General features: G+C 26.6%; 1 protein-coding gene and 1 long non-coding RNA gene across 2 annotated transcripts; both read right to left on the bottom strand.

Moving 5' to 3' along the window:
* Positions 1-338: 338 nt before the first annotated feature.
* On the bottom strand, positions 339-11345 carry LOC122270783 (MYND-type zinc finger-containing chromatin reader Zmynd8). Its single transcript, XM_071179063.1, has 7 exons — positions 11303-11345; positions 10878-10957; positions 9391-9642; positions 3206-3302; positions 2664-2797; positions 440-499; positions 339-353 (listed from the first exon to the last, which is right to left on the bottom strand). The coding sequence occupies exons 1-7, from the start codon at positions 11343-11345 to the stop codon at positions 339-341; spliced, it is 681 nt and encodes a 226-aa protein (XP_071035164.1).
* A 1195-nt stretch (positions 11346-12540) lies between these two features.
* Positions 12541-16882, bottom strand: LOC139425110 (uncharacterized). Its single transcript, XR_011636338.1, has 3 exons — positions 16821-16882; positions 15671-15702; positions 12541-12581 (listed from the first exon to the last, which is right to left on the bottom strand). It is a non-coding gene; the product is annotated as an uncharacterized lncRNA (long non-coding RNA).
* Positions 16883-17575: the final 693 nt, after the last annotated feature.

The raw sequence follows: 17575 nt of genomic DNA, 5'->3' as shown, positions 1-17575 counted from the left end.
AAATGCAGCAATGCAAATAAAAGCTACAATCAATATATATATATATATATATATATATATTGATTGTAGCTTTTATTTGCATTGCTGCATTTAAAAGATACCTTTCAACAATTACTTCATCATAAGTAAAATTATGCATCATCAAAATAGAATGAAAATTATTTTTATGGATTTAAAAGGAATTTGCTTAAATGAAATAAAATATGTGATATTTAATTCAGATTGAAATTGACAAAATAAAAATTGCATAATTAAATAAACATTATAAGCCTATAATTAACAGGTAACCGTTACACATTTACTATCGAGAGAAAACATATTATTTCGAACTTCAACTGTTACATAATTGGATTCTATAAGATAACAAAATTACTTTTTAGGAGCAAAAACTTTGAAAAATAATAATAGTTTAAAAATAAATAATTAAATAAAAACATACCTTAGCAGGCCAATATGAATAGCCTTTCACTTTAGCCCATACCAGGGGATGTGGTATTTTCTATAAGATAAGAATATTAATAAACACCTGAAAATGGAATAAAATCAAGCACCCATTGCTTAAAAAAATATTCCAAATATATTTACTCTGAAAATGCTTGAAAAAATTTTGATTTATGCTTTCATTATTAATTAAATCAGAATTCAATTTTTTTCAATTGATGGCACAATAAACACATTTGTAATAGTTCGTAACATGTAAAGTTATCTTTTTAATCTTTATAAATTTAATTTTTTTAACATGCATGATTTAAAATCTATAATGTAATGTTTCCACTTTTTGAATTTTCATTACAATATATTTCAATATTTACCATTTGAGTTTTAACTCCAATTTTTAAGATTCATAGTTTGAATTTTAAATTTAGTAACCAGCTGGCAGAACTACCATCATAAAAATAAAAACAGTTCATGAAAAAAAATCATTTGATCGGTTTAATTAAGAAATTTCAGATTTTTTAAATTATTAAAAACATTGAGTTGATAAATTAATAATGATAATAATGATTTTAAATTAATAATGATTCGTTAAATTTTTAAGAATATTTTTAAATTGTTAAATGCCATTTGTCTTTATAATTACTTTATTTCAATTCAGAACACATCACTTGGCTACTTTTTATCCTGCTTTATGACATTTAGTTATAAATAATTCACGAAAAAAAACTGATCCTTTTTAGTCATACGACGTTTTATCATATGACCCCAGAAAAGAATTAGTAAAATTACAGCCAAATTTGTAGCAAGATTTTTGACTAATAAGGCAATACAACAATATAGATAAAAGTCACAGTCTTGTGAAAATGAAAAGTGTTTGTGGTATTTTTTAAGATTTAAAAACTTACTCGAATGCTGCATTACTTGGGAAGAAAAACCAAAAAATTCTATCGAGACTACGAAAGCAAATGAACCAAAATATTATCTGTCATAAGTTAGTTTTGTGACCTGTGCTTTTTATAAAGTTGTAACAGTAATTTTTAGCAGAATATTTATTTCATGTTATTTGAGGAATAAGACATTTCTAACCTTAATCTGCAAAAAAAAAAAAATCCAGACAGATATGCCCATTTTTAATCAAATTGATATCTTCTCATAGTGTTTGAGAAGAAAAGGTAAAATGTTTCATTGTCAAGTTTGGTAAAAAAATCGCAAAAGGTTGAAAATAGAAATCCAAAAATATTATGTGCAAAACACTTTTAAAATTATTTTAAAAAAATGAAATTCAAGCGCAAGAAACAAATTTATGCAGTAAACACGCACAGAGTATTTTCAACTTATTAATAAAAAACATCAATGCACAATTTTTTTTTTTCAATTGTGGGAATACAAATCTCAATCTAAAAAATCTCACCATGGGTTTGTGTGAGTTTTAAATCACACGAAATCCCATAGTGAGATATTTTAAATCATGTGAATATGGCTGGGATAGCCTGTTTGGTAGGGCACTGGGTTCATGTCCAAGAGTTTGTGGGTTCGATACCTGCTGAGGACTCCCCAGGTAGTAAATGGTGACTGATGCACACTAAATCTGTCGAGTCACAAAGTCCTCCATGTTCCCATAACAAATCATACCTCTGGAGGTACTGTTCTAAGAGTTTCCTTGTCTTTTGGATTGGTTCAAAATTACAAGGCTTACGGAGTTGGACATTAGTAGTTGTAAACCCAAATTAATTCGTAGGTTTAATTTCGCAAATTAGCTGTAAAATCTAGTGAATATAGATGACGATGTTTAATTTTAAAATAAGTGAATATGAATCGCGATGTGTGACTTTAAATTGTGCGATAATAATTTTAAATCTCATTTGCATAAGTAGTAAAAAATAATCTATTTTTTCCCAATTTTCTTTGAATGGGTGAAATTTTTCTTTTTATTTAATTTTTTAAAAAAAGTAAAATTTAGCCAAAACTCACTCTTGAATTGAAAACATAGCTTTCTGAAACACAAACCTATAAAGTTTACTTTCTCAGTGGCTAGCTGATTCTACATAATTAATCCATTTTTAGGATCTTGGACAATACCTATTTTTAGGATTAGGAATAGTTATGAAGCATAAATAAATCATTTCTGCTAACACTCAAATTCATTAAATTAGAAAATATAAGCAAGAAATAATAAGAAAACTGCAACACATGATTAGAAATTACAAAGAGCATAGGTGACTTACACATATATTTAAAAATGCTAAAGGCTCATTTCCTATCTTCTTATAGTAACATTCAGGGCAATCTAAAGCATCTTTCAACATTTTTTGCACTTCATGCAATATTTTTTTTGCACTTGTAGCAATTTGAGATTTATCTAGAAAAAGTGCAAAATCATAAATATTAAAAATAAAAACCCTTTGAATAAATCTTCTAAGAATACTTTTTAAATAAATATAAGAATAGTTTTGACTAAAACTATGAATCTATGACTAACATCATAAATAGTATATACAATCAAAAATAGGTGAAATCAAAGAAACAGAATTTTTTTTGGCAAAAATGACTAATATGGTAAAAATTATTTCACTACTGTTTAAATAAGATACAACAATTTCAGTAAATAAAAACCACAAAGTTACCTTTTACACAATAAAACTAATATAAATAAAGAAGAAAAAGTTTAATTTTTTACAATGTGATGATCAAATTATTCTACAGAAACTCAAGTAAAATCAACTGATGGATAAACAATACATTCAAAGAAAATCATGTAAAAAATTACCTCCATAAATAATAATGCAGTTGTGCTGTATCCACTCTATGTCTTCAATCAATTCTACATGAGATTCATACTGTTGAATCCCTTTTTGAACACATCTCTACATAAGAACATAGCATTTTGTGAGTTTAAATATTAAAATAATATAGCAAGCAATAAGATTTCAAAAAATAAGAAACACTTAAAACTCTTTTTCTAATGGCACATTAAAAGACAATTGAATTTAAAAAAGATAACAATAAATCTATAAATGAAAGCAAGCAGTCCAGTAGTGTTCCTAGATTGATGTCTGAGGAAGGCATCATAACAGCTGAGACAAGTTCATCTCTTCACACAAGGTACAGAAAGGATACACGAATTTCAAATTTTAGTCATAATTTTTTACTAGCTTCATTTTTACTGATTTTATCATAAATCCAAGTGACATGTTGACTGTTCTTTCAGCAACTATCAATCCCCATGTGGCTTTTAAAATCCCGATACACTTAATATTATATTCTGGGGAGTTATAAATCACGCATTTAATTAATCACTTTTTGCCGTGATAGATTTCTGCCAATTTCATCATAAATCCCAACTTATTACTCGGCAGTTATTACATCGTATTTTTACAGTTATAAGTTTAAAATTATTCTTCAATATATCTACACAAATTTTAAAAATAAATAAACTTAATAGAGAAAAACAATTCCAAAAAATACTGTGCTAAATATTCTGCTAATTGAATTTTCGACTGAAGGGTGGAATATTCATTACATCCTAATTTTAATACAATGTTATTGCAATGTGAGAAATTCATGAAGTGGAGGAATTTTTAAGTATAGTTTGTAATTATGATGTCAATATTTGGTTGCTTAAGTTATATTTTTAAGAAAAAAAGAAAACATTTAACATATAAAAAAATCTAATAATTCAATAAAACACCAATATCTGAAGTATATTTCTAAATAAGTATTAAATCTTATATTGAAATAAAAGTTTTGTTTTTATTTTAATATAAAATTAAATAGAATAATTCATCATCTCCTTTAACTAAAATAACTTTTTTAAATTTCACAAGTACGACGGATTTCTAAAAATAAAATTATTTTTAATTACTATTGATAAAATAGGTTGTTGTTCATTTACGTCGCACTAGAGCTGCATCATGGACTATTGATGACGGTCTAGGAAACATCCCTGAGGATGATCCGAAGGCAGGCCATCACAATTTTGATCCTCTGCAGAGGGGATGGCACCCCCTCCTTCGGTAGCCCAATGACCTGCACGCGAAGTCGAGCACTTTACAGTAGAACAGTTTAACGAGGACCCATACCACACACCCTCGGTTCCTACGCAGACTGATCCAAGAGGTTTCCCACCTGCACACTGACCGCAGTCAGTGATGCTTGACTTTGGTGATCTTCTGCGTAAATTAAAATATTCAATTTGAATTTATATTACTTCAAATGTACTTATATTTTTTTATACTTTCATTCTGTAAGCATTGCAATTTCATTGTTAGAATTTATTTTAAAATGAACTTTTGTATATTTTTTTTTATATGATAAAAAAAAAAATTTTTTTTTCAATGTTCATCGATATATTGTTTATTTTATTTATTTATTTCATTTATTTATTTTATTTCATTTATTTATTTTATTTCATTTACTTATTTTATTTCATTTTTTTTACTTATTTATTTTTTTTATTTTATTAATTTATTCATTTTTTTAGTTTATTAATTAATTTATTTTTGATAAATTTATTTTCGACATGATAAAAGACGGAATTAAAATATATATATATACGATTTTTCCTTCTTTTAACAAATTCTAATAATTAAAAGCATTTCATTTTTTGCAAATATATTATTCAGTTTACTCATAAAAAATGTAAGCGATCAGAGCACTATTGTTTAAATACATTTTCTAAATATGCGTGCGGCCCTACATTAGTCAACTTTGCTGTGCAAGTGGAAGTGGCCCTTCACTCAAAAAGGTTGTGCACCCCTAGTTTAAGTCAAGGTTTAATGGAATAACAGTTTTTGAGTTCTTGAGATGTTTTTTATAAGACATTTGACATCATTAAAAGGAAGTGTGGAATTAAATTTCTGAAGGACAGATGCCCCCCTTTTTGCCAAGAAATCTGCTGCCTCATTTCACTGGAGTTCACAGCAGCCCGGAATCCGTTGGAGAACTACTGTTTTATTATTAATATTGAAGTGCGGCCTTTGAATAAGGCTGCACTTCAATTTTATATGTAATAAAAAAAGTCTGCATAAGTGAAATAAATAAAAAATGGATAATTCACAGACCATAACAAAACGTTACAGAGAGATACTAATAATTAATGTTTCTTATAACATAAATTGTCAAAGAAACATAAGCTTCTGAATTTTTAAAGTTTCTAAAAACTTAATTTAATGTCAGGAAAAATATATTTAAATGTAAAAAAAAATAATAAAGTACAACAATTTTTATTTCTAAAACTTAGATGACTCTAGAATGCGTTAGAATTTTTTTTTTCTTACATGCACATTTTTAAAATTTTGGTAACCAATTAAAATATGAAAACTGAAATATGGTAGCTTAAAATATGATATTATCTAAAACAAATATTAAGTGCCATAGAAATCACATTAATACAAACTAAAAACATAAAAATGACATGAAAATATTTTGAGCTAGTATCAAAGTTTTGAATGAAAATAAAAAAAATATTGAGAGAATGTAGATTCTAAAAAGTAAAAATTTTAAAAATGTAAAGAAGACACTGTAAAAACTCACATCACGTATTAGCCTAAAATCTCTTCTGCAGAATAATTTCTCATTTTCTTCAAAATTTGGCCAATCAACAATTTTTCTCTTACATAAAAAGTAAAAATTAAATAAAGTAAATAAATTTCCAATTTTCTTTAAAAAAAACATTTCTAGCTACAGAAAATATTCAAAAACAGAAAGGCATAAAGATAGTGATTTAATTTTATTCCTTTCTGCCTTAAGTAAGACTGTTATTGACCCATCTGTGGTTCATCATATGAAAGTTACAATGTTTTTTTATTCTCCTAAATGAGAAAAAATTTTTTTCACCACCTCTCACAAATAAATCCAAGGTTTTTTTCTACTCACGAAATCAATTTCCAACCTACAAATGATTCTGTATAAAGAAACAGCAATTGATATTTTCCCCCAATCACCCATTTATCTAGATTTAAATAGGGGAGAAATGACCCTTCATACAATTGTTCTCTAATTGGAAAGTATTAGGAATCAAGGTAAACAAAAGTTACATAAAAAAGTGTGAACATTTTCAAAGAAATAAAAATGTCATTGAGTTAATTTTGAAAAACTATATAAACTTACACTTAAATATGAACTATACTTGAAAGAAAAATCTTCAAAAGATCTACTAATTTTAAAAATCTTCATTACTTGATATCTTTACTTAATAGTTAGTTCAACACAGAAGTTTCTTTTTTTAAAATTTGATTTATATAAAAAATATTTAAAAAAGAATTTTTAAAAACCTTTGTAAAATTTGTTTAAGAATAATTATAATTTAAGATATTTGTACCTTCTATTAGTTGATTTAAAAGACTGCGAACAAATGAGCGAATTTTTTTTTATGCTGACCACATTTGTTTCAATGGTGTTTAAATATTCATTGATTAACCATTTCAATCAAACTGAGCTAAAATTTCTAGCTCTGTAGCAAATAATTGGTTCAATTCAAATAAACTTGAACAATTAACAATAGCAATTTTAACCCACACCAACAAAATCAATAATTGATAATCGATTGAAATTTCTTGCTTTAAATACTTAAAAGCTATTTCCCTCAAACTTTTAATAATTATTCATAAGTAAGAGAAATTGCATTACCTATGCATATTTAAAGCTATAAAATAATTTTTAAAGTATTTTTTGAGAAATTTATAAAATTGTCAAATTCTGAAAGTGTTTTTTACATTATTGTAGGGTAGTGTGTATTATTGTTACATAAATACTCGCATAAACATAAAAAAAAGTGCCAAAACTGAAAGTGTCTCCTCGATTACTGAAAAGTAGTGAATAAAAAAATTTTAAACAGCATTATTTTTTTCGTAAATGTTATAAACATATATAAATTTTCTACAAGGTCATACTCGACTTAAGTATATTCTTTATAAAGTATCATATAATATTATAAAACAAATTACAAATTTAATAATTAGGTCAGGTCATAAAAATTTAAATATTATATTTACTTATTAGAAATTTTTTTCAAAGTATAGTTTATGCACAAGATATTAAAATAAAAATTTTTATGATTTTTTTTGTGATTTTGCATGTTTTTTTGTTGCAATATATTCCTCTTGAATATATTCCTCTTTTCAAGGACATCAAATTGTGAAATATAGCTTGGGCATCAAAACACTTCCTCACATCATTGTCACACAAAAATTCATTGTTTATTAATTTCAGGTTAATAACACAAAATTTTTAGTGTTTATCCTATTTTAAAACGATAACGCTAGATTGATTTGAATGATAACAGTTAACATAATAATTGATTAACATGATAACACAGTATAAAAATAAAAGTATGGATATGGCTAATTTTAAAATGAATATAGTTGACATTAAAAAAGTATATAGCAGACATGTGATTGCTCAAAGAAATAATCTGAAATTTACCAATTCAATTTGTAGTTTTTTTTTAGTACTGATTTTTTTTCTGTACATCGAAGATAAATAAAAGACTCATTTTTATGCATGAAAGCAACATTTATAAAATTTAAAGAAAGGAAGGAAAACTTTTATGCACACATAAAAGAAATACATTTAATACAACACTGAAAAAAATTACATATTCCTCCCTTTTTGCACTTTGTGAATCATTATCCCATTGATGATAAAACCAAGTGTATTTATGACAAAACTGCATCAAAAAGAGTTAATTAAATGTGCGTTTTAAGATTCCCGTGTTGTAATAAATAATATCGCATTTAAAATATTGAGATTTTAAAAAAATATGCAAAAATCAGTAGTGATAACCACCGAAAAATCTACTGAAAATAATCACAACAAAATGTCTAATAGTCAGGTGCTCAATCTCAATTTACTGTATGATATCTGAGTTTTTTTTAAAAAAATCATGCGAAAAGCAACAACAACATCCGCATAAAAATTTATTGAAACTAAGCCATGGATTTAGTGAAAATCGAATGAGTCAAAAAATAATAACTCAAAAATGCAAAACAAATTTCTAGTTTCTTAATAGTAATATCATATGAAAATAATGGGATTGAAAAAACCTCTTGAATATCAGTAGCAATAGCTTTGAAAAAGTCAATCCAAAAGACAGTGGCATCATTACATCAAAAAATGACCAATAAATGCACGAATTGAATTTGTTGTGATAATAATGTACAAACAGCTTAGGGATTTTGAACAAAATCAGAGAAAATTTGTAACAATAATAGGTGTTAAAAAAATCAAATATCACATGGAATTGTAAATTGAGTGAGTCAAAAAGTGAATACTCAAAAAAGCAATTCAAATTTTATATCGTCATAATATCGAAATTTTACTAACTGTGAGAAAATCAAATGCATTGACAGGGATCTGTCCAAGCCAAATTTACTACCGTTTAGCGGTACCTTCACAAATTCAACTTTAGAAAAAACGGTAGTTTCACAAAATACTTTTTTTTTTAATTTTATTTTTGTGTCTCGTAAGAAATGATAAATCCATGTTTTAACCATATTTTGGTGTGGATTTTTTAATATGATTTTTAATTCTCACAAAATATGTATAAATTTTCACAAAATAGGTACCTCACAGAAAAACCTAGACAGACCCCTGATTCACTATAAAAAAATAAAGTATGAAATACGGATTTTTGATGGTATCGAGCATGCTGTAAAAAGATTACTGATTTGATGGTATCGATTTGAAATTTCTATGTCCTAAGGGGCAAATATATCACATTGATTAAATACAAACAAATTGGGCTGTTACAAACCCGAATTCGGCATAATTTGCAGATGTAACAAAATTTTAATTCAGACTAATGGAAATCCGAGAAAATTGTGTCAGATGATAAATTATTGATCCAAGGAAGTCAAACGAATCAACGGTCTTGAGATTTGCACAGTTTCACAAATTAACAGAACAATCACATGCCTGATTTATGTTTTAAAACAATTTAAAAGTGATAAATACATATTCCTCGCTGTCCATGGGACAAGCAGTATCTATGATGTGTAAAAGCAACTTAGAGAGATGAAGTTCATCATCAATGGTTGATGTTGTTTTCACATCAGATTGTTGCTGGCAAACGTAACAGCTCCTATCTTTATCTATCTTAGTGGATTTTATACAGTAAGAATGAAAGGATCGGGGACATGTAGAACACTCTATTTCTGGTAAATTCTCAATTTTTGTCACGATATTGTGGCACTTCCAACAGTAACTCTGCAAAATAAGATTCTGAATTTAAAATAAATACATTGACTGTAGCATAAATAAAAATTTCTAAATATTACAAGTTAATGACTAAATTGTGACACTATGATCTATAACTTAAGAATCATTGGAAAACACTTATATACAAATAATGATTCAACACAAGGTTTTTATCTCATGAATGGATAAGTGAACAAGTTTCAAAATTATTAACTCAATGTTCTTGATAAAATCATTAAAAAAGACCGACACAGTTTGCAACATATAATTAAGGTGGAAATAAATTCAATTCAGGGTTTAATGGCACAAGGCAAGGTTGGCAAAAGAAAATACTGTCTTAAACAAATCAAAAAGTATAGTACATACAACAAATTTATCTCACTAAAACACACAGAATTGATAAAATGGTACTAATTGAAACAAATACATTCAAAAATGAATAAGATAAAATTATAAAAATGGGTAAAACAGTTATATACAATACAAACGACAAACAGAGGTTTGGAGGGAAATTATTAGATTTCCTTAATTTAGATTATTTCAAACATTTCTATCTCAGCATTCTGATAGTACCTCAGGTACAAATAAAGATTCGCAACTAATTCAAAATTCTCGACCAAAAAGTGCACAGATTTCATATGCTTCCACTGTTCCTACCAGTGAAAGTATAAACTCTTCCGATAAGCTTATTCACCAGCTGTGGATTCCTAATGATAAAATAGGAGCAATTTTCTGCATAAAGTTAATACAAAGATAATCTAATACGAAAATACATTTTAATGTGCAAATTAATTACATTTAAGTGTGCATTAAAAAAGCAATAAAGTTTAATAAGTCATGAACAACAAAAAAGATTTATAGTGTTAGTAATTTTTAAAAATATCATCAAACCTTTTCAGTTAACAACTATATAATTTATACTAACCTTAATTATAAAGAAAAGTATAATTGCTTGAAATAAAATAATTCTTTTTTTAAAAAAACATTTATGTGTGTGATAAATTTTACTTCAAAACAGACCAACAACTTGATTTTGTAAGTATAACAAAAGTAAAATACAGAGTTATTTATTGGGGACATCACAAATGCGTTATAATTTTCTTTTCTCCTATTACCATGTTCATTTTAAAACTCTACTTTTAACTCCATCAAATAAATGCTCGCATAGTTGAAAAGAAACATTCTAAAATAATAAAATATAGTTCATACTTTAAAATAATAAAAATTTTAAAATCACTATTTACATCGTGATCGCTGTTCGTCTTTTTAATTCTTTTTGGTTCTTTTTCAGATTCCACTGGAGTTTTGCCTTTTCTTTTCTTATCTAGGGAAAAAAAAAATTAAAATATGCATTATATAATTAGTTGTATTTTATTAAAAACTTAATGCAGGGGTGCCACTCTAAAAAAATTCCAAGACTGAACTTATTTGACTAAATAATACTGTCTAGCGTTGTTTACCAAACTTTTAGAAATTTATAGCTCACTGACACCGAAATTTTTATTTCCTTGATAATAAATAGCCTGGCCTACATATTAAATCATTTGATTATTTTTCCTATAATTTTTTTTTCCTTATTTTATGTTTTTTTAGCAAACAAAAAGAAAACAACAGTTAACCTTGTATAATTTTTTACAATTATTACTGAACAACCTGAAACCATTCATACCTCTATTTGTCACTTCATTGTTATTTATTTTTTGTTCTAGCATTATAATTTCCTTCTTTGTTATTAAAAAAAAATCTTGATTTAACTTTGGTCAGCATGACAATAGGTTAAGGTGAAGGAATCAAACTCGAGCAGATTTAGATTCAGCAATAGTACAAATTTAATTACGCAAGTAGATGAAGTTCACTTAATCCTATTTCTCAAGACTTTATGAATAAGATTTAGTGAAGCTGACGAAAAGAAAATAAATAAAAGTCTTGACATTATTACCATATCATATGTTTTCATTAAGATATAATATTACTTTTTTATTTTGACCAAAAAAAATTTTTTTATTTCCAAGTCTACATATCAAATCATGCGGCAATCAGCAAAAAAAAAAGAAAATTTTATTTAATTGATAGAATTTATTAGTCCATTGATTTTTCTCAAGACTGATTTCAGTGCCCAGGACTGAAGAGTGGCACCCATGTTAATGTAATACAATCCCGATCGAAATATAGTATTTTTTAAACAAGCATTACAAACTAAATGACATAAAACTGGAAGGCATATTCAAGCAAATTCAGTAATTAGGTGCTCTTGCATGCTTTTTTAATAATTTTTTTTTTCAAACAAAAACTTAATTGCCAAAAGAATTATTTGAAAGCATGTTTCAAAAATTTTGGGAAAAATAATTTCAGCCCAATTTTTCTTCTTCTACCTGTTTTCTACCTGCATTGTCAATTAATTAGATTATTATTGATCTTAAAAAAAGAAAATAGATTGCTGCAAAAGATGGAAAGGAGAACAGTGGTTATGAAATTTTAGAGAATCAATTGAACCAAACAGAATATTCAAGTAGACAGTCCCATTAGATACGCCTCACATACCAAAACTTAGGATTTTAAATTAAATACTGTGGTGCATCTCCACAAAATTACAGCAATCATTTTAATTTGTTATGAAATATTTTAGAATAATTAATTATTTTGGGTATCATTGTATAAGAAGGTAACTCATAGAATAATACAGAGAATCATTCTATGTAAAAAATAATAAAAAATTAAAAAAAAGGTACGAAATTCTTGAATGCTTTCCTAATAAATAATTTAACACAAAGCTGAAAAAAATTTGAATTAAATAATAACTGTTAAGAAGCAAAATACATGCACTATTACCAAAACTAAGATACGTGGAATCTTAACAAAAGGTTTTTAAACTAATTTTAATATGTGCTAAGATGCAAAAATATAGCACTCACTGGTTTCTTTACTGGTAGAAATTTCATCATCAGAACCTAAAATTGTTTTTTTGAGCAAAATAAAAGTTAAAATAATTAAAAAACAAAAGCAATGGAAATAAAGTTAAATCACTTAAAAATTTAAACATAACAGCTAAAAACAATAGTAAAAAATATTTTTAAAAAAACAGATAAGGAATAAAAATTATCAACAATAAAAAAAATTGCTTTTTTATAAATGAGGATTTTTTCTTACTTGAATTAAGATCTTAGATAAGATAATTTTTTATCTCAATTAAGATTTTCAAAGCAAAATCAAAACATGAAAGTAAAATGAATACAAATTATATTAAATATTATAAAGCAAATTATGTTGACTTGAGATTTCTTATAAAATTTGTATTATTTTTAAAGAGTCTTGATTTATATACAACAGAAATACCATCAGAAATCTTTCCAGTTTTTGCCACATTTTTTTAACTTATTATAAGGACTGAAATTTCTGAAAGATGTTGGCTTTGAGCATTCAGTAGAAAACACTTCGCCTTGATAATGAATAATAAGAGCATCCCTAAAAATTATATGCGGTGTGACAATTAATTAACCAGATTAGTCTTAAAAATTAACTTTATGAAAAACACAACACAAAGATCTTTTAGTCCCTCTTAACATATAGTGCGTCTTTCAGGAAAAGTCCTTTTGACATTTGTCTCGCATTGTGGCGGGTACTATGGTTACAAGGAAAAGTCATTTTGAATAGGGGTGTGGGCTGAATAATTTTGTCTTTATCTTCTCATAGGTCAGCGACACCTTCTTTCCTCCATTGCAACCCCATTAGAGATGTGCCTTGCTTGTTACCATACCAGCAGACAGCTCCAGACTCTTACTCTGGAGGAGTTCTCCCCAAAGCCGCACAAAACTTCTTCCTTATCAATACAAAGCTGCATTCCACTGTTCAAAGCAGATCACTAGGTGTCACCTTCTTTCACCTCTTCTGCAGACTAAAAATATGTTCCCTTTAACGCACTTTTCCTTTTTGGAAACAGGTAGAAATTGCATGGTACAAGACCTCAGGGTGAGTACAGTGTATGCTAAAGCATAGTAATGTATTTGTTCTATTTCATATTTTATTTTATAACCATCGCTGAATAGCTGACCCAATTTTGAGTTTACAACTATTAAGGTTCCAACTCTGTAACCTTGTAATTTTGAACCAATCCAGAAGACAAGGAAACTCCTGGATCAGTACCCTCTGAGGTCTGATTTATTATGGGAACATGGAGGACCAGTCAATCCTGCTGATACCATTAATATTGAGAAAAAAATGATGAGCAGGACTTCCAGTTTGGACTTTTTCATTCAAGCTGTTTTGACCTCTGGCGATAAGGGATCTTACAGTTCACAGATTGCTGTTTAGTCTCAGGGTTATACTAAAAAATCCAAATTTCGTCACATGCGATGATTATTTTATATCAGTTCAGGATCTTCTGTGAACAAGATGTCACAGCAAATGTTTTACCAGTTCATTTTTTACTAGCTTGTCAGCTTTTTTTTTTTTTTTTTTTTTTTTTTTTTNTTTTTTTTTTTTTTTTTTTTTTTTTTTTTTTTTTTTTTTTTTTTTTTTTTTTTTTTTTTTGGCACCAGATTTGAGCAAACCTTGTCATATGCAAGTCTTCCATCAAACTTTTTCTCACTGTCAATGTTTGTAATATCTGACATCATGCAAACTTTGAAATGTCGGTCTTTACACACGATTACTATAATTAATAAAAAAAAATTCCGGTTTTTGAAGTCGACCAGAACGTTCACTATCTTCAACAACCTCCTCCCTTTTCGAAAATCATTTGCAGCAATAAAAAAAATTTACCGCATGACGTGCAATAACCTCCTTTAACAAATTAAAACATTCCGCTGAAGTTTTTTTTTATTTCACAAGAAATTTCAATTTAATGTGCTGCTCGATTTTTAAGCTTATCAAGATCGTGCGGCTCTTCTACGCAACAAGGTCTTACTAAAACAAGGGAAAAAAACAAACTAAACCAGATAGAAGAACAGAATAACGATTCACTTGCACTGAAAGCATCAAAATCAACTAAATTCTGTTCAGATTCCACCACACTATGCTTGACAACCAGGGCATGCACAGTCGGATTATTTAATTTTCACACCTTGTTTATTAAAAATATTAATTTAACAATAATATTTAAAAGTTTCCACTAGCTGTATGCAAAATAATTTACTATCTGGAAAACAATTTAATTATAGCAATTTATTTTTATGTTTATTAAAATACAAGTACTTTAAAAACTTTTTAAATATGCAGTTTGTGCACATAAATAATGCAGTTAGCTAAAATAAATTCATTTTGAATAATTGATTAATTTGAAGATTCCAGACCACTACTTTATTCTAAAATTGACAACAAAATGACAAAATTATGTCTTTGTCCTAACAAATTCAAGAGCTTGAATAAAAATAATAATGATTTTATTTATTCACTAATTATTTGTAATAATTAAATTATAATTTTAACCATTTTAGTCAGAAATATTTGGTATTTTAGTTATAATATTGTTTTTAAATAATCAAAAAATTATCAATATATATTTTTTAATAGAGCTTATGTCAGAAAATGAGAAAAAAAGAAAAACTATTAGCTTTGACCAAACTGATAAATTTCCCAATTGCTAAGTTCTTGAAAAATTTACAACAAAAAAATTTAAGCATTAACTTCATTTAAATTTTTTTTTCAAATATGCTGAATTATTCCAAAATATTTTTATTAATTTTTTTTAAGTGCTTAACCCAAGAAAAAATTACATTAATAACTGATTTGTTGTTGAGGTTTAGAAAAATTCTCACATTATAAGTCAAATATTTTATTAAATTGAAATAATTAAAAAAGCACTTTAACTATATAAGTTAGAAAGATAAAGTATTTAAGCTATAATACTATTTTTCAATAATATTAAGTATTATTGATGTATTTTATCAAAGTTTTAATTGGCAATTGTTGAAAAAATTTTAATAAAATAGATACAATTTTTCTTTTTTTCAAATCATGGTTTTTTTACTAATTTTGTGATTTTGAAACATTTTAAATACTAATAAAAAATTTCTCAAGAAAATATAAAAACAATTTTTACCAGCAATACCTAGGACGTTTTCTTTCATCACACTAAAAAGGAAAAATCAATTTTTATTAAATTACAGTTGCTTTATAAAAACATAAAAATAAAATAATAGTAATAATATTAAATTTCCAAAAATTTTATCAGTACTCTGGACAGATATACTGTAGCAGAACTATAGTGGGCACCTCAGATTTTTTTTAGACTTCCAAGAAAAAAGAAAAAAACCTAGCATAAAAAAAAATAAAACTTAAAACATCATACAAATTATCTCATAAGAGTTATTAACATAGAAGTTATAATTTAACATAGAATCTCCATAGTTGATATCAAACAAAACTTTCATGATAAATTTTGTGACAGTACAAATAACATACCTGACTGATTTATTTTGAAATCATTTTAGTGATCACTAAAGGCCTGCTTACACGGTCCAAGTTCTCGAATCCGAGAAATGTGAGGAATTTCTCTCTCTAAGAAATTCGATGATTCGTTGACACTATACAAGTTCTCGAGTGTCACTGATTGGTCGGACACAACACTATTGCATGTGCAATATTCATATTCAACATTAAAAAATCATACTTACATGAATTTAAAATTACTAAATAAATTCAAACAAAATCATAATAACACAAATAGACTATACCAGATTAACTTATTTGGACTAAAATATATGAAAACAGACAACAAAACGACATAATCTGATGCATGCTTGTTGACATCACAAAACTTAAGAAGCTGATTGGTTAAGGGAGGAAAAACTTGAATGGAAAGTAGAACATGTTCTACTATCGTCCAAGGATTTGAACCAAGTGCTTGGATGACCGTTTACACAATCCAAGCTCAAAGCAAAACAAGTTTCCATCAATTTCAATCAATATTCAGTCAAGAACTTGCATTGTATAAACAGGCCTTTAGTAATCCAAATTTTAAAACTTTTCTTTCAACAAAGAGTCATATAGTAGGAAAAAATTCAATGTTTAAAGTAAATGGCTGAATATAATTCAGTGAAGATACTACAATATATTTTCATAAAAAGTTTGCTACAAAGACACATTACTCAGACAACTACTATCAAATCATTAAGAATATAAAATTCATTTACAGATAAAGCAACAAAGAATATTTTATGTAATATAATTTAGAAGTACGAAATACATACACAGCATTTCTTGGTATTCGTTTGCTGGCACCTCTTGTATTATACTTCCCCATGGTAGATAACTGAAATAATAAATATTTAAAAAAAGTAAAATAATAATAATTTATAGCAAATATTTAAACATGGTTTTGAAGATTAACTTCCAAAACTACATTACAGTCAGAAAATAGTCATAAAAAGATATTCACATTATGCATCATCATCATCATAGATTTGCTTTTATACTAAAGTGACCACATTTTCATTGAGACAAAGCGGGACAAATGGGATGAAATGAGAATTACAATTTAGTTATATATATATATATATTTTATTGTATACATTCATATACTTGTACAAAAATGTACTTATTATTAATTATTGGTAACTATAAAAATATTTGTAAAAAATAATTTGAACATCATGATTTTTAATCAAATTAAATTTTTTATTTAAAAAAAAGTATGATTTTCTTTCACTGTCATATTTTTGATCTGAGTGAATACTTAGCAATAGATTCGGATCATTTATTAAAATGTCGTGAAATATTTCACATGAATTGGTCAAATTATATTTTACACTTAAAATAGATTTTTAAAGTTTTAATGTTCAACTGCGTTGTTTCAGTTGTCCATATTTTATTGATACCAGAAAAAACATGTTCTGTTGCTACATTTGTTCCTGGAAGGAAGAGCGCGAATTCTACAATTTTCAAAATATTTTGATAAGGAATATTATTCTGTTTAAAATGAAGGAATAACTCCGTCCATTTTTTT

Source organism: Parasteatoda tepidariorum, chromosome 3, assembly GCF_043381705.1.
Source record: "Parasteatoda tepidariorum isolate YZ-2023 chromosome 3, CAS_Ptep_4.0, whole genome shotgun sequence".
In the NCBI taxonomy this organism is placed as follows: domain Eukaryota; kingdom Metazoa; phylum Arthropoda; class Arachnida; order Araneae; family Theridiidae; genus Parasteatoda; species Parasteatoda tepidariorum.
Note: the sequence above shows the minus strand (reverse complement) of the source record. Positions and strands in the feature narration are given on the sequence as shown.

Excerpts from the sequence above, each read along its gene's own strand:
- LOC122270783 (XM_071179063.1), bottom strand. The coding sequence starts at position 11,345 with ATGCTAGAACAAAAAATAAATAACAATGAAGTGACAAATAGAG. Across the intron at positions 10,958-11,302 it reads CAATGAAGTGACAAATAGAG|ATAAGAAAAGAAAAGGCAAA; the intron begins GTATGAATGGTT and ends TTTTTTCCCTAG. Across the intron at positions 3,303-9,390 it reads CCATGGACAGCGAGGAATAT|AGATGTGTTCAAAAAGGGAT; the intron begins GTATTTATCACT and ends GTTCTTATGTAG.